At 35.1% G+C, this 25,729-nt stretch overlaps 3 protein-coding genes across 3 annotated transcripts; 1 reads left to right on the top strand and 2 right to left on the bottom strand.

Moving 5' to 3' along the window:
- Positions 1 to 2,479: 2,479 nt before the first annotated feature.
- LOC130745095 (F-box protein CPR1-like) lies at positions 2,480 to 3,490 on the bottom strand. Its single transcript, XM_057597240.1, has one exon. The coding sequence runs from the start codon at positions 3,488 to 3,490 to the stop codon at positions 2,480 to 2,482; it is 1,011 nt and encodes a 336-aa protein (XP_057453223.1).
- Positions 3,491 to 6,722: 3,232 nt separating this feature from the next.
- Positions 6,723 to 15,397, top strand: LOC130747837 (D-xylose-proton symporter-like 2). The gene is made up of 14 exons (XM_057600883.1): positions 6,723 to 6,870; positions 7,781 to 7,884; positions 9,398 to 9,476; positions 10,433 to 10,492; positions 10,638 to 10,704; positions 10,783 to 10,907; positions 12,088 to 12,189; positions 12,297 to 12,665; positions 12,752 to 12,799; positions 12,889 to 12,951; positions 13,882 to 13,962; positions 14,171 to 14,269; positions 14,411 to 14,548; positions 14,968 to 15,397. Exons 1-14 carry the CDS (start codon positions 6,826 to 6,828, stop codon positions 15,097 to 15,099), a joined length of 1,512 nt encoding a protein of 503 aa, XP_057456866.1. The 5' UTR covers positions 6,723 to 6,825; the 3' UTR covers positions 15,100 to 15,397.
- Positions 15,398 to 18,524: 3,127 nt separating this feature from the next.
- On the bottom strand, positions 18,525 to 21,307 carry LOC130747835 (scarecrow-like protein 4). Its single transcript, XM_057600881.1, has 2 exons — positions 20,984 to 21,307; positions 18,525 to 20,888 (listed from the first exon to the last, which is right to left on the bottom strand). The coding sequence occupies exon 2, from the start codon at positions 20,877 to 20,879 to the stop codon at positions 19,119 to 19,121; it is 1,761 nt and encodes a 586-aa protein (XP_057456864.1). The 5' UTR covers positions 20,880 to 20,888; positions 20,984 to 21,307; the 3' UTR covers positions 18,525 to 19,118.
- Between the last annotated feature and the right edge of the window lie 4,422 nt (positions 21,308 to 25,729).

Genomic DNA, 25,729 nt, shown 5'->3' with positions numbered 1-25,729 from the left:
GCCATTGATGGATCTGCGTGTGTCAGGGCAACCTATTGTGAAGCGATTTGATGAAATTTTTCTAAGTACACCAAATTGTATCAAGTAGTGAGTAAGTATTGTGTAACGAATCAACTACCACTTGATAAGAAGGAAATCTAGTTGAATGAATTAAAATGTTAGATATGACATAATTAAAGAGAACCCAATTACACAAAGTAAAACTATTTGAAAATTTTTTTTATAAGCCAAAAGATTGCATTAAAGGGAGTACAAGGGGTACTCCAACACTTAATACAACAAAGAGAAGCAAAAGAAAAGAAAGAAAAGAAAAGAAGGAAAAGAAATGAACCCAACCAAACTATTTGAAGTAATTGAACCAAGTTCAGAAAAAAACTTTGGGGGCTCACATGTTAATTTAGACAAAACGATTTTGTATTCAGTTTTCTCGTGAATCAGTACCAACCTCAATTTGAGTTCAATATCTTGACTGCTAACTCACATGTTAGATTAATCCTTACAGTAGCGGGCAGCCACAACTTTAAACAATGTTCTTGTTATAACTGTCAGATTTGAGATCCTTTTGTTTTAGGCTTAAATACTCTAGAGGTCCCTGAAATTGTCCCCCGTACAAAAATAAGTTCCTGAAAAAAAAAAATCCGATTCTCAATCCCTGAATTTTTTTTTTAATCAAAATAGGTCCATACTCGTGTTTCCAGCCTATGTGGCTTAATTTTTGCTGAGTCAATTATTCCACGTGGCTTTTATATTTTTTTTCAAATACACGGATTAAAAAAAATAAATTTAAACATTTAAAAAAATAAAATTAAACATTTAAGTTTAATTAGATTTAGGGATTTAGGGTTAATTACATTAAAATTTTAATTTTTTAAATGTTTAATGTTATTTTTTTAATCCATGTGTATTCTTAAAAAATATATAAAAGCCACGTGGAATAATTGACTCAGCAAAAATTAAGCCACATAAGCTGGAAACACGAGTAGGGACCTATTCTGATTAAAAAAATAATTTCAGGGATTCGAAATCGGAAAAAAAAATTTCAGGGACTTATTTTCATACGGGAGACAATTTCAAGGACTTCCAGAGTATTTAAGCCTTTGTTTTATTGGAAAGTAAACGTATCAAGCTTCAAACTCATCTTCTGAATGAAATAAAACCAGTTTCAATTAGAATATAAAACTTTTTTCTGCATACATAGCATGTTGATAAGTGTCTTCTTTTATAGAAAAGCTAACACAATAAGATTTAAAATGGTAAAAGTTTTAGATTCAGATTCCTCATCAATCAGTACTAAGTCTCAATCAGAATTCAGTCCTTGTTTTACATTACTCGCATGCTGATTGGTTTCTGGCAGCATGGCCTTGTTCAATATTCTGAAGTTAGTGGTTAAAAGTTAGATCAAGCTAGTATCATAATATTTGATAAGCTATATGTTGATGCATAATAAGCTTGACCAAATGGTAGCTTCTGTTTTTCTGCTACTTGTGATTCTACATGCTATTTTGTCATGATACTCTAGATGAAGAAAAGCTTAATGTGCAGCAAAACAAATTATATTTGGACAAGTCCTCGTATAGGTTGCTGCAGTTTTGCACATACATCACATGAAAATTCTAGTAGAAAATATTTATAAAAAGATAGAAAAATACATCGATTGGTAAAGTTTTTTTCAATTTACTGGAAAGGAGGGAACATAGAGATTCAAAACAAACATATAACAAATGAGAAGGAGGAATATTCTCATTCATATCAGAAACTGTCCATTCAGCTACTGAAAATAAAAAAAAATAGTCACAGCCACTCACAAACATCAAATTTGAAGTATAAAATTCAACACAAATAGAACCGGATGGTGAAAAACCTCCAACAAAACAAAAGATAGAAACTATGCATGCAGAAGCTCAGAAACTTCAAGGGTACTTCCTAAACTGGAACCATCTGCATCATGTCAAGTTCAGCCAACAGTGGAATAGTACTTTCTTGAATTTCCTGCATTATTTATTTTGTCACAAGTCAACCTTTGATGCTAAATTGTTCAAATTATATTTATATTTATATGGAATAGAATGAAATGGTAAACATTTTTTTTGGCACTCGAACTTGCATATGTATAAGATTTGTGATAGAGTAGAATAAACTTTTCCTGAGGGGACCATGAAAGCAAATGGTTCTCAAAATAGTATTAATTAGGCACTTGCCTTCAATCCACCATGTATACATTTCAGCATACATATCTATTATGTATAATTGATAACATAGGTAGCATTCATCAATGTATAACTTCGGTCAACTGAGAGATGTAAGAAAACAATAGGGCAAGATTCAATATGTTTTTCTGAGTGATAAAGGAATCCAACATCTAAGGCAAGTATTGTAAACTAACCTTCGCCTCCATTATTAATTCAACAAGGAGAAACCAAGCTTTCAATGTAATTGGTGACATAGCAATCAACGATGTCATTAGCAATATTTGTAACTTCTAATTTATTGTCTTTCTGGGTATAGAGAACTGCTTGGGATTGGGACACACCATGTTTTGACAACAGGAAATCGTCATTCTCAGACATGTGCATTGCAAAACAGGACCGGTGAAAATTATAGCCAAAAAAAATTCATAGCCAGTAGTAATGTTAAACAACAGAGTCCAAGAATTGTGCACTCCAAACTCTTTCATTTGCCAAATCGCAAAATGCAATTTCTTTTCAGTGTAACAAAGACATAGGCAATCTTTCAAAACCCCAAGGGCTGGCATAAATTCGCGGATTTCATATATGCATCGAGGACAATAAGGCAATGATAGTTGTGCATAGTTTTCTTTCCCCAAATCAAACGAAAAAATTATGAATGCATCAGAGTTCATTTGTTCAGTAGCACTGTATCCATGTAATACATCTGGTAGAATTGCTAACCAATTAAGAGTGTTGCTCACATTAACTGCATTACTTATAGGATAAGTACCTCTCGGGAAAACTTGCAATCTTCTCCAACAAGTATCACCATTGTTGTAAACATTCACAGTTGTCCCCCGAGACGCGAACACAGAGCGAGTCACCACCACCACCTTGTAGGTTTCACTTGAACAATCATAACCAAACTCAAACCCTAAACCTGTGTTGGAGAAATGTAGAGGTGGCGAATGTTGAGACATTGACCTCGTAGCTGGGTTCCATAAACGGATCCGAACGAAGTTTTCTTCTCTTTTCAACAAACAAATCAACCCATCGAATGTTCCACTGAATTTGTACTCATCGGGGATACGTATTGGAGTTGTTGCACTTGCTGAACGGTTTACCAGGGAGCGGAAGTAGGCGACGAAATCAGTGTTTCTTCTAGAACACGATCGGTGAAGGTGGAGTTTGATGAATTGAGAATCAGAGATGGTAGAGTTCCATGACTTCGACACGCATTTGAATCGAACCAGAGGTTTCACCGGAAGAAAAGATAGGATTTCTAGAATGAGTTCTTCAGGGGGAACCGTTGGCGGCTCCATGTTGCCGCCGTCGGGGATAGTAGTAGGGTTAGGTTATGCTTTTGATTGATTCAGTGAAACTGTAAACATGAACCTTCTTCTTTTTGGCTTAATCGCACTTTTGGTCCCCACGAATGCTATATGGGACATCGAGATCTCTAAACTTCAAAAATCTCATTATGCATCCCCAACGTTAACAATTTTGGTCTTTGAGCAATTTTCCGTCAAAAAAGTATCACTTCTGAGGACAAATATGTAATTACACAAAAAATTAATTAGAAAATAAAAACTGAGAAAATTCATCATCTTTCTTCTTCCATCATCTTCATCTTATGAAATTCAAAAACCCAGAAAATTGAAATCTAAGAAAATTAGAATAAGCTTTTATCCTCTTTTTGATCTCACAAACATATTCATCTCCTTATCTTCATCCATCACACACGACACAGACCGACGATAACACACAACCACCTCAAAACCCATCTTGTTCATCACTCCCACAGAGCGGTGCAGTGGGGTAGGCGCGGTGTGGGTGGAAAAGAAGCTTCCGCCACTTCCACCATGATTGGAGGTTACGTTGTTCTTGTTTTGGGATTTTGGTTGTGGGTTCTTGTTTTGTTTTGAAACGTTTTTATTCTTAGTAATCTAGCTTTTCTGCAACTCAAGCTGAAAAAGGAACAAGTGGATTCACAATCAATCTTAATGAATTCATATTAATTGTATTTGTGTTCATTAATTGTATTTGATTTTTAGCTTTTTTATTTTCTGCTGTTTTAAGGGAAAACATCTTCACCCATCTTTTAAGATTACTCAAACAATTTTCAATTGGGTTAATATTCATGGATGAATGCTTTTGTGTTTCTGGCTTTTTTTTATCTCCGCTGATTTTTTTTAAATATTGTTAAATAATGCCACCTAGGCAAAAATAGTTAGTCTTTGGACGGAAACGAGGTGAAGGACTAAAACCAAACATATAAATAAAAGTACGTGTAAATAAGGTGTATAAAAAATAAAGGTGAACATATCATTATTCTTTAATTTAACTTTCTCACGTGGGAAGAGGCGAAGAGCTTTTTATATAAAGATAAAGATTCTATTGAGATAGGAACATAATAAACAAACATTAATATAACGTCATGAACATGCTACTTAAATATTTATTTTTCATATTTTTTTAGTTTGTAAATTGTTCTCACAATTTCAAGTAGTGTGGTGAGTATCAAATGTTTTTTTAACAGTGTAGTTTTTAGGAATTAAGCTCTTAATCTATTGTTTCAAAAAAAAAGCTCTTAATATATGAATTTAAACAATTACTTTTTATTATTGCGATCGACACTCATAGTACCTTTTAACAACTTTTCATATTCTAACGTAACTTTTTATATTCTTCAATCTCACATGTTTATTGTCTGTTATTATAAATTATTAAGGTATTGAATACACAGTAAAAACTGAACATATAATCTTTTAAAAATCGATAAAAAACTTAATTAGAAAATTTTTACCGCTTATAATAGTCATACTCGAATCAAAATTGTGATAGCATTTAACAAACTAAAAACACATTGTTTAAAATGAACATCAAACATTCCAACATGGGTTGGCATGTTGCCTTCAAGACCCGGGGTTGGGCCTCATCCCACATTTTTCAGATGCTATGGAGATCTCTAATATGTCATTGGGACCCGTCCAATAGGCTTGGAGGTGCCTATCTGAGGCTTACCACTTTTTTTTTTCCATTTTGTAAACATCATCAATGTGGAGTCATAAAAAAATTAAATTAAGTATATTCAATCTAAAAATTAAATCTAAATCAAATTATTTTTCATCTAACATATAAATTCACAACCATATAAGAAATTTGAGATTAATCAATAGACATCGTTAGTGTAAATAAGATTCACACTGACATTTTTTTTTGTTGATAAAATTCACACTGACATTTAATCATATTATGACACATTTTTTTATACAAATTATGACACACAAACACTGCAATTTATAACTTAATATAAAATAAAAACAAATTAAAGACCACCTTGTATTCATAAGTAGTTTTGAAATTGTTTTTTAGTTGGTGGATGGTGTTCATATTTTAGTAGGTTGATATTGCTTTTGTTCTCGAAGAAATTAGCTAGCTTTAAAATTGAATTTTCAATCATCATTTGTTGTATAACTATTTCATAATTTTTTTGTTATTGATGAAGACATAATAATTAATGCTATGTAAATGCATAATGTAAACAAACGTTATATACTATTGAAACGTGTCTATATACATATCCAAGTGATTCCTTCCAATCACACCATTTCGTTGTCAAATTTGAAATGCAAAGCATTTTTCTTTTCTATTTTCCTTCATCCCCACTATTTTTTCATCTTACACAACAAAGTCCATTAATATAATAAAATAACCAAATTGCACTTCAAGTCTTCAACAATTTGACAACACCATGTAAAACTGTAAAAGTGTCAATAAGATTTTATTTATTTTTCAATTTTAGCAAGTTAATATTTAATATATTTTTAATTAAAATCAAAATACACATCTGTTCGAAAGACATCATGCTGTGTAGAGTATGGTGCTGAAACGTGTTACTCACCAAGTTACCCATGTGCTTGTTACCAAATCCCAGTCAAGTATCAACCACTCTTCATTGTCATACTCAAAATACATAGCATTTGTTTTCTTTCTACTCTTGTTTCATATTATTTTTATTTAATATTTATTTTCTTTCATTTATTTATCTCTCATATTACCAATCACATTCCTTATATATCCTCCATCGTATTTTTCTTTCACACCACTAGTGTATATTTTCTTTATGCAATTTCTTGATACTTGCTTAAAATGAAGGGATTTTATATCTTTAATGTATGATACTATGCAATAAATTCTTATAATTTGCAATCTAGTCCTAGTATCTTAAATAATAGGCTTATTTTAAAAAGCTACCGGAGCATCGTTAGAAATTTTAATGTATATGTATAACTCGTGTAAAACGACATCTAATCACTATATATAAAAAATAAAAGATTTGATTTCTTAGCTGTGTGTATAGAAAATGATTTATTAAGATAGACATATCCACTTAATATGATATCACAGCCTTAAGGGATTAGTCTTATGTCTGTCTGAACGGTTGTGAAAATACCTTGATTAAAAAAAATTAATAAAAAAAATTATGACTATTTTTAAGCAAGTCAAAATTGAAGTCTTTAAATAGATTTTTTTGGTAGATAAAGATAAAGTCTTTGAATAGTGAGTGTGAATGAGTTGGTTTTGCATTTATATATGACCACTTTCTGCAATCTTGTACTTCTCTCTTCAAAGTTTCAAACTTTAATCAAAAGCAATGGCATCCGATCCTGAGCTATCCGCACTTTCCTCTCTCGCCGAGGTCCTATTCTCTCTTCTTCTTTCATTCTTCATTGTAACTGTTTATACTGTATTGGGAGGGAATGAAACTGTTGTAATTCAGAAAGGAAAAAGGGGATTTTGGCTAAAAACAACCATAGGTTCAATGGGTATCATCAAAAATTTGAACTTGTTCCAGTCATTTTGACTTCAAAGAGAACAACTTGAACTGCTTCATTTGGGGTTTTGAGCTTTTGGCATTCATGTACTCAAGTTAGTTGAAACACTAGAATAGATGAGTTGAAAAATTACAACATAGTTTTTATAGTTGTCCACTCTTTTCCTTGTTGACTGAATATTATATAGACAGGTAATATAGAAATAAGAGAAGTACAACAATTTTTGACTAGTTTATTTTTTTTTTTTTTTTTTGGGTACATACTAGTTTTGTTAGAAGTCCCACATTGGCTAGGGATAGAGCCAAGATAAGCTTTATAAGGGTAGTGCAAACCTCAACTCTTGAGCTAGCTTTTGTGGTTGAGTATAGGCCTCCCAATTTCTAATATGGTATCAGAGCCTATCCTAGATCCATTTGTTGTGGAGACCTCCCATTATTGGGCCACCCGTTGTTAATCCCATGGGGTGTGTTAGAAGTCCCACATTGGCTAGAGATAGAGCCAAGATAATAAGGGTAGTGCAAACCTCAACTCTTGAGCTAGCTTTTGTGGTTGAGTATAGGCTTCCCAATTTCTAATAAGTTTTGTTTTTGACTAGTCATTTGTATATATTTGGTGTAAAAATTTGCAAAAAGAGAATAAGCTGAATGCTTGCAAATTTTTCATTCACACATAAAGAGCTGGATATTGTTTAACTTGTAACTGATTTTATTTGTGCCTATCTTTTGGTGTTTATTTTCACTTTTATGACACTTGAAATGCATTGACTTTCATTAGGGAGGAAAGCAATCTGGTGAAATTAGTGGTGCAAGGGAGCCTCTGCTCAATGGGGTTCATGACTCTGAGTCTCGAAACTATTCCATTTCTGCAGCAATTCTCCCGTGAGTATTGCCCTTTTAATTATTCCTTCTGTGATAATATTTATAGTTATTTTATTTAGGAAAATTACAATTACAATGTGTAGCTACATAAAGAATCAGCTTTTTAGCTTGGACTCTGGCTATGGTAGAGAACTATAATTTCTGTAAGTTGTGTTATGCTGAGGACTGTACTTTCTAGGAGTGGTGTTATATTGATAATGTTTGCTGGGTGTAAAGATGTGTCGATCATGAAGGTTAGAGGATGGCTGATGCTCATTGCATTGTCGTGGGGAAGGAATCAACCGCTCTTCGTTTTGCATAACATATATATCTCTCATCCTTATCTCTTAGGAAGTGTTTGATTTTTGGAATCTTATGCCCTTTTGCAAATATTTAACCGGACTTCCAGACAAAGAAGACCATCCTGCTTGGTTTGTTACTAGATTTCTATGAAATACTAATAGTTTGTTGTTTTTGTAAATACTGCTGTGGTGGTGTTGTGGTTAGGAGGAAGCTGTAGGCAGCCGTGAACATTTCCGAATCTTGAATAGAACACATTATACATGGTTTCCTTTTGATAGTGTTTCTAGAAATCATTTGATGTCCATATATCACATGCCATCTCGAGCTTTTTTTCCTGTTAGAAAAAACCAAGATTCCCCCCCCCCCCATCCCCCCAAATGCAGTCAGATACATGGATCAGGTGATGCCATAATGTCCTTTCATGACTTAAGTTCAAGGATAGATAAATATCTCTAAATGATTTGGCCTATAGCTTTTTCTGTCTCTCTACCCCTAATTTATCTCTTCTCAATTTCTATTCAATCAAACAAGAGAAGAGTCTTTCTTTCTCTTCTCTTTCTCATCTATTTCTCTCATACCAAACAACTAAATTAATCTACTCCTTTCCCGACCACCTACTCTCTACTCATCTTCTCCTTTCTCACTTTCTCTCATAAACCAAACATAGTGTGAGTGAACACCTAGTTAATGGTGCGAATCTTCTGTATTTACACTTTGTGCTCACACACTAGATGCGGCCCCCTTATACGAATCTTTGATTGCTCTCATGTCAGCAATCTTTGATTCTTTCTTCTCTAATGCCCTCCACATAACCTCTCTAAGTACTGTATCATGCCTTTCCAAAACAATGAAAATCGTGTGTTGGCCTTTTTGATTCCTCCAATATCTTTTCATTAACTTTGTGGCAAGTATATAGCGTCTATAGTGCAGTTAATATCGTATCAAAATAATCAAGTTAACTCATGTTGCATGCTATAGGGTTGATGAAATGGATATCTATTTTAACTTTCTTTTTAGATTTTTTTTTATCTTCTTTCTGGTTGATATTGATTAAACAATTTAACAACTTAAAAAACAAATTGGCATCATTTTGTGTTCACTATCTCCCACTGATCTATCTTTTGACAGTAAGTTATAATTAATTTGTGGTACTTTTTCAAGTGAAAAAGGAGATAAAATAAAATAAATGCTCTGTCTGTAGTCTTATCTAAAATTTGTTTTAAAATCTCAGATTTCTCTTCCCAGCTTTTGGTGGCCTACTATATGGTTATGATATTGGTGCCACATCTTGTGCAACAATTTCCATTGAGGTATACCCTGCTACTATAATTTAGGTTTTGACTTAACATTTTTATAATATTCATTTGGTGGTAAGGCGCTTGTAATAATTTCCTGATCTTAAGAGGTCCCGATTTTTCTGCTGTATATCACTAATTAGTAATTACTTTTTGTCCATCTGAAGTATAATTTCATTGCAGATTAGTTTTTTCTTAGTTTATCTGTAATGCTTTCCATATACTTCATTGGATATGCCTATGGTGATTACTGATTAGTTGTAATATGTATTGCATTGCATCATACAGATCCTTATAACAGTGGCTTAACCAGTAAATTTATTTTCAGTCCTAACAGTTACATGAGCTCTTTAATTTTGTTTTTATGCTTCGATATATTTTCCCCTGTCCAAGCCATCAATAGAGATTCAAGCTACATATGGAGTGTGAAGATTATATAGCTAATTTTTTCTAATTTCAATTTGATATTGAACTGGAAATCCACGGGTCCAAGTAAAATTTTGGACAGAGGTGGGTGGCTCAGTATGGATCTAGGATAGGCTTTGTTCCATCTGAAGAATTGCCATATAGGTAAACTTTTTAACCTAGTGTGTTAATAATTGGTAAGGAATAAAGTCCTGAAGCAACTCATTCATATTAAAAAAATAAAATTGAACTATTTCATTTTCCTGCAAGAATGGAACTCTTTGGAAGGCCACTCGCCAGTGATAACAACAATGTAGCCTTTTTCATTGTATAATAGAACTGGCTTCTGGTATGATTGGAACCTTATTTATTAAAGTATGATGCTTTCTTATTCCAGGACTAGGATCTTATACAGAAATATAGATATTTTTTATGCTGACTCCTTTATTGGGTTACTATGACTGAATTTAGTGTAACACCGACAGTTTCTTTGGAAGCTGGTATTCAGTTGTATTTTTTTAATGGTTTGGCTGTATACTCATAAAGTTGTATTCCCTTCTTTGCAGTCATCGACTCTAAGTGGAATAACTTGGTACAACTTGTCTTCTGTTGAAATTGGTCTTGTTGTAAGTTTAAATTAAATTCTTGCTTTATTCTTTTTTCGGCTAATGGTTACATTACATTACCCTTTTTTCATTCTTATGATACATTTGTTATTATATATTGATCTTGAATATTAACTCATTTGCCGGTGCTTGATGTCTGTTGCAGACTAGTGGATCACTATATGGTGCCTTAATTGGCTCTGTGTTGGCCTTCAACATTGCTGACTTCTTAGGCAATTTTCATCTTTTATCAGTTACCATTTTAGGTATTTCGTCCGTGGGGAAGCTGACATGACAAATTTGAAATTTAGGTAGAAGAAGGGAGCTACTTGTAGCTGCATTGATGTATCTTGTTGGAGCCCTTGTAACAGCATTAGCTCCTAATTTTCCTGTATTGGTGGTCGGGAGATTGGTGTTTGGCATAGGAATTGGACTGGTATACTCTTTTTTACCCAATACTGAGCTTGTAAATGTTAGTTTCTAATTTGTCGAGGTAGCAAACCACACAGACAACTGGATGTGTAGGATTTCAGTCGTTTGTCTTAGAAAAGTTAAGGATCTGTGGGCCTACACTTAGGAGAGTTGGTTCTTGACTTGATATTAGAGCTTCCCAAATTAAGGGTTGGGGTCATTTCCTTCATTCTTTATAACTAAATTGAGTTTATAGACAGGGAATGGGGGACCTCTACTTCTTCAATGCTTCGGTTCAAGGGGGCAGAGGCCGAGGGAGGGGACAGGGCCCTGCCATGGTAGTGGTACACCCCTTCTAATTTTCTTTATTACTAATTTCGTTGATGGCCTCTACCGAATAAGTTAAATTTTCACATAGCCTTTTTTAATTTATGGAAAGTTTTTGCAAAGGATATAATCTTTACTATTAACCATAAGGTTCTGTGTTCAAACATTCAAGCAATGCACTTATGATGTGCATAATCTCCCATAGAGCATCGCTTGACGTAGTGGCTGGTACATGCTTTTATTATACTCTGAGATTCCGGGTTTGAATCCTCCCACATGTAATTTTCACTTTGTCTAGAATACCGGTTCTAACGCAAACAGGTCTGGTTCTACTGGTTTAATACCGAGTCAAGGCTGGTTCACAGGTCTGATACTGGTTTAACTGTAAAACAATATAATATGCTTGACCGGACTGGCGATAGTTAAGGTTCCTCGTCGGATATGCAAACAATAATATCATATCATAAACTAACTATCCCAAAAATTGAAGTTGTTAGGTTAAGGCGGATAAATGGGTTTATACTTCTATATCTAACAAAGTTATAGAGATCTAGTCAGAGAAGGAGAAAAAAGAAAACAAACCCTGAATAGTATAATAAAATATTAATATATGGACGTAATAACCCGTCTACATTTAATGTCAACTTGTAATTTAGTGCGATGTATTATATTGTACTTTATACAGTATATGCTTTAGAAATAATCGCAATGGACTAAACTTGCATGGAAACATGAAAAATAAAAAGGGTTATTCTGCATGTACAAAATATTGTTAGTTAAAGAATATTGGAGGTATTGTTTAATCACAGTGTTGTGTATTTCTTCTATGACTCGTGAACTTTGAGGCGAGATAATGATCTTCATTTTATCTCTCGTAGGCAATGCATGCTGCTCCAATGTACATTGCAGAGACAGCTCCAACACCAATACGTGGTCAATTAATCTCTCTGAAAGAGTTCTTTATAGTACTTGGAATTCTTGTAAGTTTTTGAATGGTATAGTTTCCTCAGAAACAATATTTTATAACCAATATACTTTCTGTTATAGTCTTCTAGTATTATAAAATGGCTATATATCATTTGTACAGGCAGGATATGGGATAGGTAGCTTGTTGGTAGACACTGTAGCTGGGTGGCGGTACATGTATGGAGTCGGTAGTCCTGTGGCAATTATAATGGGAATTGGAATGTGGTGGCTCCCAGCTTCTCCTAGATGGCTACTTTTGCGTGCTATACAGGGAAAAGGGGATATTCAGAATTTGAAAGACACAGCAATTAGTTGTTTGTGCCAGCTTCGAGGTCAGGCTATTCATGATTCAGCTCCTCAGCAAGTAGATGAGATTCTGGGAGAGCTTTCTTATTTAGGTGAAGAAAAAGAAGCTTCCTTAAGAGATATGTTCCAAGGAAAATGCAAGAAAGCCCTTTTGATTGGTGGAGGATTAGTCTTGTTTCAACAGGTATGTCAATTGATCAAGTGAATTAGTAATAATTATATGCCAAAACTTTCAATGTATTTACTCTATAGACTGCAAATTTGTGACAGATCACAGGGCAACCAAGTGTGCTCTACTACGCTGCGTCAATCCTTCAGGTGATATGTTAATATTAATCAAATTCATATAATCTATTACCTGGCCCCAGTGGAGTGTAATAACATTGCAATCCTATCTAATTTGGTAGAGTGCAGGGTTCTCCTTAGCATCTGATGCAACTCGGGTCTCTATTCTCCTTGGTGTATTTAAGGTAGATTCCATTTTCTTATATTCTCAATAATTACCCTAATTTATATAAAAACATCGTAGTAGTACTACAGTTCTGTCAGTTTCATATGTTATATGTAGGTCGATGTCTTTTTTTACAATATACAAATTTGAATTATGGATTGTGCATATGAAGTTACCGTTCAAGCTTTGATATGTCATTTATCCAACTCTTTCCTCTGCTATTCTAGGATGCAATGAGTTGACTGCCTTGTACTCTTTCCTCTGCTATTTTAATGGATTAGAATTTTAGACAATGATGACACTAGCATCCGTAGTTTCACTTCTAATTGATTTCACTTAAATGATGACTCCATGTTTGTGAGTTCCAATATGTCTATGCAAAAGCACTTGTGATACCATTAGTTTTGAACTATTATTGTTAAGAGCAAGGTAAGTTGTTTCTTTTCCATCTTTATGATGATAGAAACCTTCAAAGAGCCATACCACAAAAGCTAGTCGTTGTAGTTTGAATATTGCAGTGCAAGGGTGACCACCTGCAGTGCTTGTTTGCAGCTAAGAGACATGGTCGAAGACTCTGATACCAATTGATAAAAACCTTGGGAAAACCATATCACGGAAGCTAGTTGTTGTAGTTGGAGAGCTCAAGCCTTATAAACCCCGCATATTGATCTCATACTTACAATGTAGGACTCCAAGTCCCATTCGTTACAAGGGGATTCTAACATCCAATGTGATATGTCACATATTAAAGGAGAAAAAAAGGGAAAAAAAAAGTGAAGAAGAAGGATTATATATATTTCATATTTTCCTTGTCTTGCCCCCTCCCGCTTCCGCTCACCCTCCCTCTTGCTCTTTTCATTTTATCCTTTTTCATGCCAAATGCATGACCATCTACTTCTATCCAGTCACTAATGTTTTCCATGGCAACTTCGTTCTGTTTCTGTTATAGTTGATTATGACTGGAGTTGCTGTTGTCGTTGTTGATAGACTTGGAAGGAGACCTTTACTACTTGGAGGAGTTTCAGGGATGGTAAGTTCCTTCTTATTGACAGATGGTTTTCTTTAGCAATTTCCTGAGAAAGAAACCCTTCTGCATTTCTGGCCAGTCTGCAAATTAGTCCTGTGTGCATGGTCAGCGTCAACTAAGCTAATTATACAAGACAAATGATTGTAACATGGAAATTTCAGTTGTGAGACAATGTTCAAAAATTACGAGCACATTGGTATTTGTACTGCAGGTGATCTCTTTATTCCTTCTGGGTTCATATTACATTTTCTTGGATAATGCAGCAGTTGTTGCTGTAGTTGGTCTGCTTCTGTATGTAGGCTGTTATCAGGTGAATAAGCTTATTTTTGTTTTCATTCTTCATATCATTATCATGATTTGTATCATGTTTGCTGGAACCTTTCACCTAGAAAAGGAATATCATTTTTTTTCTCAAAATGCTCACATAAATCTCTCTTTTTTTCTTTCTCAGATTTCGTTCGGTCCAATTGGTTGGCTCATGATATCAGAGATTTTTCCCTTGCGCCTAAGAGGTCGAGGGCTTAGTATAGCTGTACTTGTGAATTTTGGTGCAAATGCCCTGGTGACATTTGCTTTCTCCCCACTGAAGGTGATGAAGATCTTGAACTGGAGATCATATATTCTAAATCTAGCATCATCAATCAGATGATTGCATATTTTGCAAGGATCTGATCTTACAACATCATACATAAGCATGTGATTCTTTTGTTTTTTTCCCTTCAATTGCATATGCCATGTCTTTTTATTGAAACTGGTGTTCATGTGAATTATTGAAGATTCTCTCTCTCTCTCTCTCTCTCTCTCTCTCTCTCTCTCTCTCTCTCTCTCTCTCTCTCTCTCTCTCTCTCTCTCTCTCGGCTAATTAGGCTGAGAAATGAAGAGAATTTTGTACCCCATTGTTACTGTGCTTAGGCTTAGCTTATTACAAAAACATAATACTGAACTCACTGTTCAGTGACTTCATTGAAATTGCCTCTTACTCTTTGCTTTTGTTTGTGTAATTCACAGGCATTGCTGGGAGCAGGAATTTTGTTTTACATATTTTGTGCAATAGCCGTGGCATCCCTTGTATTCATATTCTTTGTTATACCAGAAACCAAGGGGCTTACACTGGAGGAAATTGAGGCCAAATGCCTGTAATCACTCACCTTGTTAACGCATGTTTGGAAATCCTTCAATAGTTGATTCTAAGGTCAAAATCAATTCTTCAAAGAAGCTTATGTGAGTAGCTTCTGAGGAAAAATGAGTTTGATCCAATGTGAGTAGCTTCGGTAATTATCTGTTACAATACTCTGCTTCAACTTGTCTTGAATCCAATGTATCTGTAATGACACATTATATCCATAAACAATAAGTAATAATGAATTTAGGTTTACTTAAGTTTTTTGTTGTCTGCACTGGAGTACTGGACAAATCAAAGACAAATTTTGCATCTCAATTATTTCTGTACTTCAGTTCTTCCTGTAAACATATGAAAGTTAGTGTGTGCTTAAAAAGGGATTATCTGAAAAACTTTCTATCCTCATCAATTCTCATTGGGTAAAATCAATTTTAAATGGGCTACATGTATCAGGAAGAATTAATTTCATATTTAAAATCAATTTTGCGGAGAAGTTTGAGAATGTCCTTATTCGGGGGTATGTAATTAATTATGTGATTTTACAATTGTATTTTACGTAACGTTGCCGAAATTACTTTTTCCATTAATGTATTTAAATGTGAACACTGATCTAAACACGCACTTCATGGACGTCTTTTTGAACTTCTGTTAGCATAGATCATGCTGAAATTACTTTCTCAGACTATTGATGGTAGGCAGAGAACAATAGAAGGGTGAAAGGTAAAAAGTATTCTGCAAATTAAACTACACAGCCCCACTTTGTGAAAGCTATAGAGGAAGTGAATGTTCATACTTGTTATGGACAATGACAATCTTCCTTTCCTCTTTCTTGCTAACTTCTGGATGATCTGTCAAATAAGAAGAAAGAAGCAGAAGCTCCAGACGCATAGGACAAAAAGTAAAAACTAAAAAAAGTAAGGTTGGGGGGACAAACGGGATGAGCAAACCATGCAAAACACTTGGTGAAAATGATTTGCCTCCGCAACTTGAGATCTCCAAAATGTTAGGGAAAATATTTGTGCTCATTAAATTGAACCAATTTTCATAGAACTTTTAATAATGTGTTTGGAAAATCTTCCATAATTGATTCTAATGTCATAATCAACTCCGGGGAGAAGTTTACGTGAGTATCTTCTAGGTCTCAGAGTTAATTCTAATAAAATAAAAACTGATTCAAACATACTTAAGCATTAGTGAAGAAGGAGCAGTAGAATTAAGGAAATCGACATAGTCAACAAAGGTTCTTATAAAATGTGAATGGTTTATGTGTTAGAATTGATTTTGTGAGAACATAAACTAATTCAACAATCCTATATGTTGATTACATAAAGCCAATTGCAAATTAAAGCCATTGGGTGAAGGCATAATCTTCATGTGTTACATCTAATACCAAACAATTGAAAACAACAACAATCAAAGCTAGCTATTGTGTGAAGGTATAAGCTCTATATTTTACATCCAATACCAAACAATTAATATAAAAACCAGAGCTACAAGTCTTGAAGTAACACTAACAGCAAACCAAAACCCAATTTTTAGGTCTTGGGCAGTGCCTTCCAACAACTTGAAAATACAATCACTACAGGGTACAGCTCAGAACAGATGAATCTTTTCTGTGTGGAAGCACTTCTCCATTTGTATAAAAAATCAGTGCCTGTTTCCCTGCATATTCATGGCTTCCCTTGTATGTCATTGGCAGGCACACTCATGGTCTGATTTGATTGCTCATGATACCACCTTGAAACCAGGAATTGCAGGCCCATAGAAACCCAAAAAACTTTTTTACTACGTACGTGCATGTTTGGATATACGATGAGTCAAATTTACAGTGGACAAAAGTCACTTCCTTTAACTTTTGTGGCTGTTCAGTGTGAGTTTAGTTTCACCGTGATTTTTCACCATGTATCCAAACACACACATATCTTCCACTCATAAGTTAAATGAAGCTAGACAATTTAATCCCAATGAAGGGCTCAATTCAAAGTCATATTTTCATTGTTTCAGTTTAGCAACTCCATGTTTCCACTCTTAGCTGTTCATAAACAACACTTTCATAGTTAAGTTACTCACTTACACCATGTATGGATATCTACCGAACTCTTCTTATAAATTGAGATAAAAGTCGGTTCACATTGCAACATACTGTGAAAACAATTCTTGAGTACTCTATTATAGAAAGACTTGAGTTTCATTTTAGCCAAGTGGGGTAGTGCCATTCTAGATGAGGGATGGTGCTTGATGAGTTTTGAAACTACCATTGAAAGTGGGGAATAGGACGCATAACCAAAGCCTCACAAAGTGTAGTCTACATTTATGGGACCCTTTTGCCAAATCAAGCTCAATATGATAACGCCCTATTCACAGGTCACACACAACCTTGAACGGTCGTAATCACACACACTCAAGACCAGAAACAGCACTGCCAGTGTTCCTTGTCACCAATTTTCCAAGACTTCAAAGAAAGAAAGAAAGAAAGAAAGAAAGAAGGTGATTCATTCATCTTCTGCTGTGCCATGAAGACAAGGAACTTGATTGCAGCATGAAAGAGACAGACAACAAAGCTATTGGTGTGGCCCATTGATCTGAGAAAGACCAGCACTAGTTAGCAAAACTTTCATCAACACGTAAAGAAACAAACTTTCATTTATTCAGATGGTGTGAACGAAAACAAATAAACTGCTTCTCCTTTCAAAATAGTACTAAGTTACTCAGCATGGTAATAAATTTTTCCCTGTGTGTATGAATAATGGGTTGGCAGAGCAAAGAGTGTCATCAGTCATCGGCCACCAATTTCTATGCAACAGCTCACAATGTTTTCTGCCAATAACCAATCACAGACGCAAATGGCTAAAATGGATGTTCATCTAGTGCTGCATAGGAGAGGGTGACCCATGTATAGACATTTTCTGGCATGTCTCATCATTTCATGATTTCCATAGTCACGTTTACACAGATGCAGCTAAGTGACTGTTTGTAAATTTTTTTGTTCAGCGTGGATACAAACGCAAACTTAATTTCATGTATTTTAAGATATTAATTGAGAAATTAAAATTTGTCCTGTTAATTTTAACATTAACATAAATTACGTGCATATTGGGATACATGGTATAAAATCACTGTAAAAGCCAAAATATTTAGGTACAAAAGTAAAAACTAAGAAAAGTGTTTCTGTCCAACATGATTTTACCTCCCCTAATTTTCACCTAGTTTTCTATTGTATATCCAAACAAGAGTTGCTAACTAGAAGTGCTTTTAGAGTAGTTCACCTAGGAACCAATGATATTATTTCTCAATGATAATCACTATGCTTTCGGTTACAAATGAATTATCTATAAAGTTGGGAATAGATTACAATGGATGAGAATGAATTCAATTTGCATAGACAAGATAGATATGCAAGTTGCAGAATAAATATGATAATTCCTATCCTGTCTGAGTCAGAAAGTAAAGATAAAAAACCTTTGATGTTCAAACTAATTTAAATCCATACAACAAAATCATCTTTACAGAGTCACCAGACTAGCAATGGGGAAAGGGAAGTTTTCTCCTTCCCATTTCTTCATTTTCCATTCCCTTCTCCACTGTTTGTCTAGTCAAAAGTCATCAACCTAGCTAATACCAATGCCACAATGAAAACACTACAAATAAGAAAAATCAATTGAAAACAAAAAGAAGGAAGTGGGGTGTGGAACTAGGACCAAACTGCTAAAAGTACAACCCAAATGGCAATTCTCCTAAAAATCTGGTTTCAGAGCCAATTAACATATCAAATCTGCATAACTTCACCAAACAAAGATCAATTCATTCAATTGAAGTGCCTAGCATGATCATCAACAGCATATAGACAATTAGTGCGTGTTTGGTTTCATGATTTGCACATAAACTAAGTCATGTTTACTCAGAAGCTAAGACATGTAGCTTCTAACCAGAATTGATTCTAGACCATTGCACTGTCAAACAAAACATGCTATTAGTTCTTCCACACCAGAGAAAAAAGAACCAGGTGGAAACCAAATTCCAGTTGACCCCAAACACACCATTAACGCCAGGAAGACACAGTCAAGAGGGGAACATCTTTCCAAGCCAGAGTCAAAAACCCAGGTTGAGATTCAACAAGCGAATACAGAGAACTGTAACTGTAATTCCACAAGAGTATCTTAGCTTGACTAATTGCATAATGGCTAAGACTTACTGATTCAAAACCACAACTTTCCATCAGAACCCTCCACTGCTCTTTATCCTCCATCCTTTCCCTCACACACCCCGGCAACTCCGGCCCGATCACACCCGCGATCCGCCGCCCGAGCAGAAGGCTCTCCACCTGGAACCTCTCAGGCGAGTCAGAGGGCAAGTTAGGCTCCAGAGACTCAAACAAAGCAGAGAAATGCTTCAGTGCAGCCTTGAACCTGCTGACAAACCCAACTCGTGTCAAACTCGCTTCATACTCACCAAGAGTCACAATCCTAGGCTTCAAAGACTTAGCTAACCGAAGTGCAGTTTCAACAGCAGTTGGAGTCTCATCCAAGAGATTATACAACTGAAGCATGAAGTTCACAGCCAAGGCCTCATTTGGCTCAATGCAAAAGCTAGACTCATTAAGCTCATGAATAGGAGTGAGAATCGGTGTAAACACAAAATTCAAGCCAAGAAGCTTAGCAAACTCAGATAAACGGTTACCAGTAGCAGAAAGAGAAGAACTAGGGGAAGTTCCAAGAGCCATAGCTGGTATCCCTGATATTCTTATGCTCTGAGGCTTCCCAGAAGAGCGTGTAGCAAATGCTTGCAACAGTGCAGCCCATTGAATCCCTTGAACAATCCCAAAATCAACGATGTGAATCCTTGTAGCTCCTTCTGTTGCTTCCAATATAGCTTGGTTTGCAGTCAAGTGTGCAAACTTGGAATAAGGACAAGCATCGTTGAGCGCTTTGTAAGAGAGAATCAACTCCTCTGAAGCAGTAGGTTCCAACCCAGTTGCAGAGTTCTTATCATTCACCTTCAGTTTCTGTGTCTCTGCTGAGATTTTCCGCGTTAAGGCTTGGGAGAAGTAGAAAGCTACTCTCTGAGTAGGGTTTCCTTGCTGAGAAACTGATTTGCTGAGATGGGTCAGAGACTCCATGGCTTGATCTGGTTCGGTTTCGGCGAACCGGGCACACTCTGTTAGCGCTTTCAGTAGGGGGTGCGGGGAAGACGCCGTTTCAGCGGCGGCGGCGGCGTCCCGGTGAAGGGTGGTCTTCGCCGGCGGTGGCGGTGGTGGTGGTGTGTCTTTGGAGAGAGTGGGTGGGGTGGTTGGGAGCTGAAGGGGGATGGTTGTGGTGACCTGAGACTCTGACGTGAAGATGACCCGGTTGAGATCCGAGGGAGAGGAGAGGCGGGTCGGGCAAGAGGAAAACGGGTTGAGAGCGAAATCAGGTGGTGGCGGGTCGGTGGTTGAGTCGGCGCCGGCCATAAGAGTGTCCATCCAGTCGTCGGAGTCGAAATCGGAGAATCTGAAGGCGGCGGCGGAATGAGGGTCGAGCGGTGGAGGGAACTGGAAGGCGGGATCGGCGTTGTCAGGACCCGACCCGACTTGAAAGGGATCCGGGAAATCATTGCCTGTAAGAGGGAAACCCAGGTGGGGTGGAGTGTTGTGAATGCTCCATGGATGAGTGAGGGACAGAGGGTTGATACCCAACATCTGTTGATGCTGTTGATGTTGTTGCTGTTGTTGTTGTTGTTGTTCTTGCTCTTGTTGCTGTTTCTGCTTGATCACTTGTTGAGCAATTGCCATGAGGTTTCCACTGTCTGCACACATGTAAGCCATTCCCCACTTCTGCAAAAATCACACATTCAACAAAATGTGAGTGAGTGAGTGAGTGTTGTGCATTTTAGAGTAAGTAAGCATAGAGAGTAGTATAGTAGTGGTACCTGGAGGAATAAATAAGAATTGAACTATATCTATGTATAATATATGATATGATATGATAATTATGATGATGATGGTGGTGATGATTCAGTGAAGGAGATGGGAGAGTGTAGTGGGAGAATAGAATAGAATAGATTTGGTTTTGGTTGTGATGAGTTGAATGAGTCAAGTGTGTGTGTGAAATGAGAAAAGAGTGAGGTGGGTTTTGATTGATTGAACCGTTGAAGGAAGAAGGAGAGAGTGAGTGAGTGAGTGAGTGAGGCAGAGGGAGAACCTAGAACGACTATAAAGCAATTTTTAAAAGGGACACCATCCCGGTGGCTATGGTCCCACCCACCTTTCTCAATTTCTTTGCTAGAAATTTCTTTTCATTGTAGTACATCAATACATTAATTAACGCTTTTTAACTGTATGTTACTAATTATTTCAATGGTCAAACACATTAATACTAATGTGGGAGGTTTAATTGGTCAATCAATCTGTCCTTAATTTCCTTTCCTTTTCTTATTACCATAAATAGCACTCATCACTCCTATAATAATTGAATTCACCTCCTTATGATATTTTCTTTCTCTCTTATTTTTAATAAGAATTACTTTCTTCGTTCTTTAATAACTGTCACTTTAAGATTGTGAAACATGTATTAATAAATAATATTAAATGTTCTTGTTTTACTAAAAATGTTATCTAACTTCCTAATATACCCATTATCTCTTATTAATTCTGACTTTTCAATGTTCCTGCCACCATTAAAATAAGTGTAGAATTGGTAAAACGTGATTAATGTTTCCTTGAAAATGTAAAAATAACAAATAAATTAACAAGAAAAAGATTAAAATAGTGACATTTTTTTTTACCATAAAATAGTGACAGTTATATAAGAATGAAGAGAGTACTAAAACATTATTTAACGTCTCTTAATTAATGTAGTTAAAGATGTTAGTGACATAAAAAAATTTCTAAATTTATATCAACTTTTCAAAAAATTCTTAATTTTTATCATCGTTAATGAGTTATGTAGCAGAAAATAAAGAGAAAATCAATTAAATAATGATATTGTTGTAAAAAAAAATTTAATGCAACATAAAATTTAAGTTGGTTCTTGTAAAAATGATCGGAGGGAGTAACACATTTATATTATTCTAAAATACTACCTTCATCAAAAATACATTTTATCTTTTCTCATTTATTGTTCATGCAAGGGCACTTCTTGAAAAAACATCATTTAATGCTTTCTTTAAGCTCTAAGTATACAGATATATAGGAAAAAAAATTCTTCAAAGTAGATTGTCAAATAGGAACGGAGGTAGTATATATGAAGGAATGCATGTCATTTTTTTTACATCTGAAAGATAAATTGCTTCCTCCATAGATTGATCCTAGATCTTCTCATCCCAACTTATATATATGTCCCCTAACTCTTACCACTTGAGCTATCATTCGGAGACAAATGTCAATTTATTTTGCGAATTCTCAAGGCCTCAAAGTGAAAGGAGTTTAATTCCTCTATTGACATTTAGATGGGGTCAAGTGAAAAATAAATATGCTAATATTTTTTGATAGACGGTAATCAAATGCTATATATGCATATACTTCCTCCACCCTCATTTATAAGTCACATTTTAAGAGTTTTTTTTCAAATTATAAGTTCTTTATAATATTAATGAAACATTTATTATTTTTTCCAAACTTACTCTAATTATTTACTATAAAAAAGATAGTGTGATTTTGAAAATTGGAGATATAAATTCATGGGTAATTTAGGAAAGTTAATGAATTTTTTACAAATAATTATTTTTTTAATCATAGAGAATTAGATAAAGGTACTTTATAATATATAGGGGACAGGGAGTAGTTCGTAACTATCTATTTATATTTATGTTTACGTTAGTTAAAACCACATTGATCACTTCAATAACATAAGAGATGTTGGTAAAAAATAAATTTAAATTACATAAAAAAATGTGTATTTTGATACAAACACAAAACAAATTTCGTTTAAGTTGCTAGTCCCTAATGGAGATCATGCGAGCTTTTGATCTGTCGAGGTTTTGGAAACCACCAACTTAGGGACTGATAAGCTTAATACATATATATGGAAGCTATTATACGTACTTACAACTTAGATCATTGGTATGGATGGTATAATATTATGCATGACAATTTTGGAGTTTGTATTGAGGCGTTTTTAGCTTCGGAAATATTGGTACTTCCGTACTGATGCACTCCTTGTTGAGCTAGCTAGGCTTAAACTTATCTCATTCATAAAGTGATTTTAATCTATCAAAATTGATTATGAAAACCAAACAAATAGTAATAGTTAAAACATCACAAATGCAACCAGTCCCCTTGGATGTTTGTGGAATTTTAATAACATAAGTACATAACAATACAAGAATTACCTTCATCAAACTTTTAATTACTTTTTTTGTTAGAGTTTTCATGATGGTTTTTTAATATAAATCTTTTTATTTTTATTTTTGAAGCATACCAAGATATTTCTCTTAAATTTCTGGCGTTCCTATTTAAATTATAAATTGGAAAATTGTACAAATTACTATTGTTATAGTCATATAGACATTTCTTTATTTGATAATCAAACAAATAGTTACTGACACTCACGTGATTCTACATGTGAGTTCAAATCTAATTATCACTGTCCGTGCAGTGCACTATATAATATAAACGGATCGGTTAAGATTGAGCTCATGCTTATTGCTTAGGACACTTTCATATGAATCTAATTTACTGAACTAATACATGAATTACAAATAATAAATAAGTGTATTTAAAAAAATTGTTAAAATGAATCTTGTTAGGAAAGTTGTTTTTGACTTTTACGTGGCCTAGTTGAAGGACTTGTTTACTTACTGCTTACTAGCACCACCTGCCACCAAATTGTACACGTGTCAGGCTCATCATAACAAATAGTGCCACTGCAAACACTGCACTACGACAAATTAGAGTATCCTGGTACTTCGATTGCATTTGAGGGACCAGAAGTTACTAATTAAAAATTCTGTTAAATATATATATTCTTTATTTTTTTTTTCAAAAACTGCTGAATAAATTCTTGATCCCACGCCTGGAGGATCAAATCAAAATTAATCTGTGGAAAAAATTTATTTATAATAAGATCGAACTGTTAAATTAGTAGTATAGTAGTAGCAGCACAGTGTTTATGATAGGGATGCATGCATGGGTCCCACTGTCCTATATATTATAGGGTAGAAGGGATTAGGAAAGGTGGAGCCCAGGGATGGAGGGCGATCTTGGACCAACGGAAATGTTGAAACGGAAAACAAAGGCTTAAAAGCACATTTGGTCCCCCACGAATTCGAGTCGTGCAAAAGTAGTCCCTAAACAATTTTATTAGCACTTTCAGTCCCCCACGTTATCTTCCGTTAACACCATTAGTCCTTCACCCCTTAGGCATTGTTTGGTTGGAGGAGAACGGAGAGGAGGGGAGGGGAGGGGAGGGATTTTTAAAAGCTGATTTTGTTTGGTTCAAACTTTAGGAGGGGATGGGAGGGAAATGGAGGGGAGCAAAATCCCTCCAACCCCAATATTTTGTTCCCCCCAAAAGTGGGGGAATTAGGAGGGGAAATAAATTTCGGACAAAAATAACCTTGCACAAATCTTAAAATTCCAATTTTTTATTCTAGGGTTTCTCTTCTTCATTTCACGTGTATTTCCTACCTTCTTCTCACAACCACCGCTGCCCCCCTCTCTACTCACTATCTCCGCTGCCGATGCCCCCCTCTCCGGTCTCTCTCTCAGCTTTCGTCGCCTCCTTCTCAGGGTGCCAAAACTCATATAAGAATCATTCAATTCATTGTCAAAATTGAAATTGAATATTCACTCCACACACCACTATCTCACTTCCTTTCTCAAATTGTAATCTCTATTTTTCAATACTGGTACACTTTCTCTTGTTTCATTTGCATACAAGGTTCAAATTCAGTTTAGTAGGCACGTACCATACTTTGTATCCACTCATTCATGTGAATTCTAGAAATTGTGTGTGTTCATGATGAATTAATTGCTTCTTACGGAGATTAGTCATGAACTGTTTCTGATGAAAATGGAGCAACGACAAAGCCCAAGGTATTTGTACTCAAATTATTAATCATGAATCATAACTATTTTGTTCTGTTGTTTACAACAATTTCAATTCATTTATTCTGAGCAGGGGAAATTTTGATCACTTTGTAGCAATACTTTGTAGCAATGAATTTGTGAATTTAATGGTGCATTTACCTTCTCTTTTTTGTCACTGTGCAAGTGCAAGGTCACGAAAATTCTGGTTTGTGAGTTTGTGGTGAAGACTTAATATGCAGAATAATTGTTGATGAAGAAGATGTTATATTGTGTTGTTAAATTCAAGTAAATATATAATGGTATAAAAGTAATTTTAATTATAAAATCCCTTCCCTCACCTCATGAACCAAATAAAAATAAGTTATTTTTCTTCCCCTCCCCTCCTATGAACCAAACATAATAAGTATTAAAATCCCTCCCTTCCCTTTCCCTCCCCTCCATTAAAATCCCTCCCCTCCCTCCCCTCCTTTGAACCAAACAGGGGCTAACAGAACTCTCCTAAGTGGCATATTTTTAATGACATGGACACCTAGTAGGAGTGAGATGAGTTTAAAGGTTGAACATGTGAGGAGCATGTGATCATCTTCCTCATCTCAATCTTAAAACAACAAAGATTATCTTCCCAAATCTGGGAATCTGAAAAACTA

Source organism: Lotus japonicus, chromosome 3 (genome assembly GCF_012489685.1).
Source record: "Lotus japonicus ecotype B-129 chromosome 3, LjGifu_v1.2".
Taxonomy (NCBI): Eukaryota; Viridiplantae; Streptophyta; class Magnoliopsida; order Fabales; family Fabaceae; genus Lotus; species Lotus japonicus.
This window is presented reverse-complemented; position numbering and strand designations above follow the sequence as displayed.

Bases quoted from the DNA above. Each gene is read 5' to 3' on its own strand.
- LOC130747837 (XM_057600883.1), top strand. From the start codon at position 6,826: ATGGCATCCGATCCTGAGCTATCCGCACTTTCCTCTCTCGCCGAG. The intron at 9,477-10,432 runs GTATACCCTGCT...CCTTCTTTGCAG, and splicing joins GTGCAACAATTTCCATTGAG to TCATCGACTCTAAGTGGAAT. The intron at 10,908-12,087 runs GTATACTCTTTT...TATCTCTCGTAG, and splicing joins TTGGCATAGGAATTGGACTG to GCAATGCATGCTGCTCCAAT.
- LOC130745095 (XM_057597240.1), bottom strand. From the start codon at position 3,490: ATGGAGCCGCCAACGGTTCCCCCTGAAGAACTCATTCTAGAAATCCTA.
- LOC130747835 (XM_057600881.1), bottom strand. From the start codon at position 20,879: ATGGCTTACATGTGTGCAGACAGTGGAAACCTCATGGCAATTGCTCAA.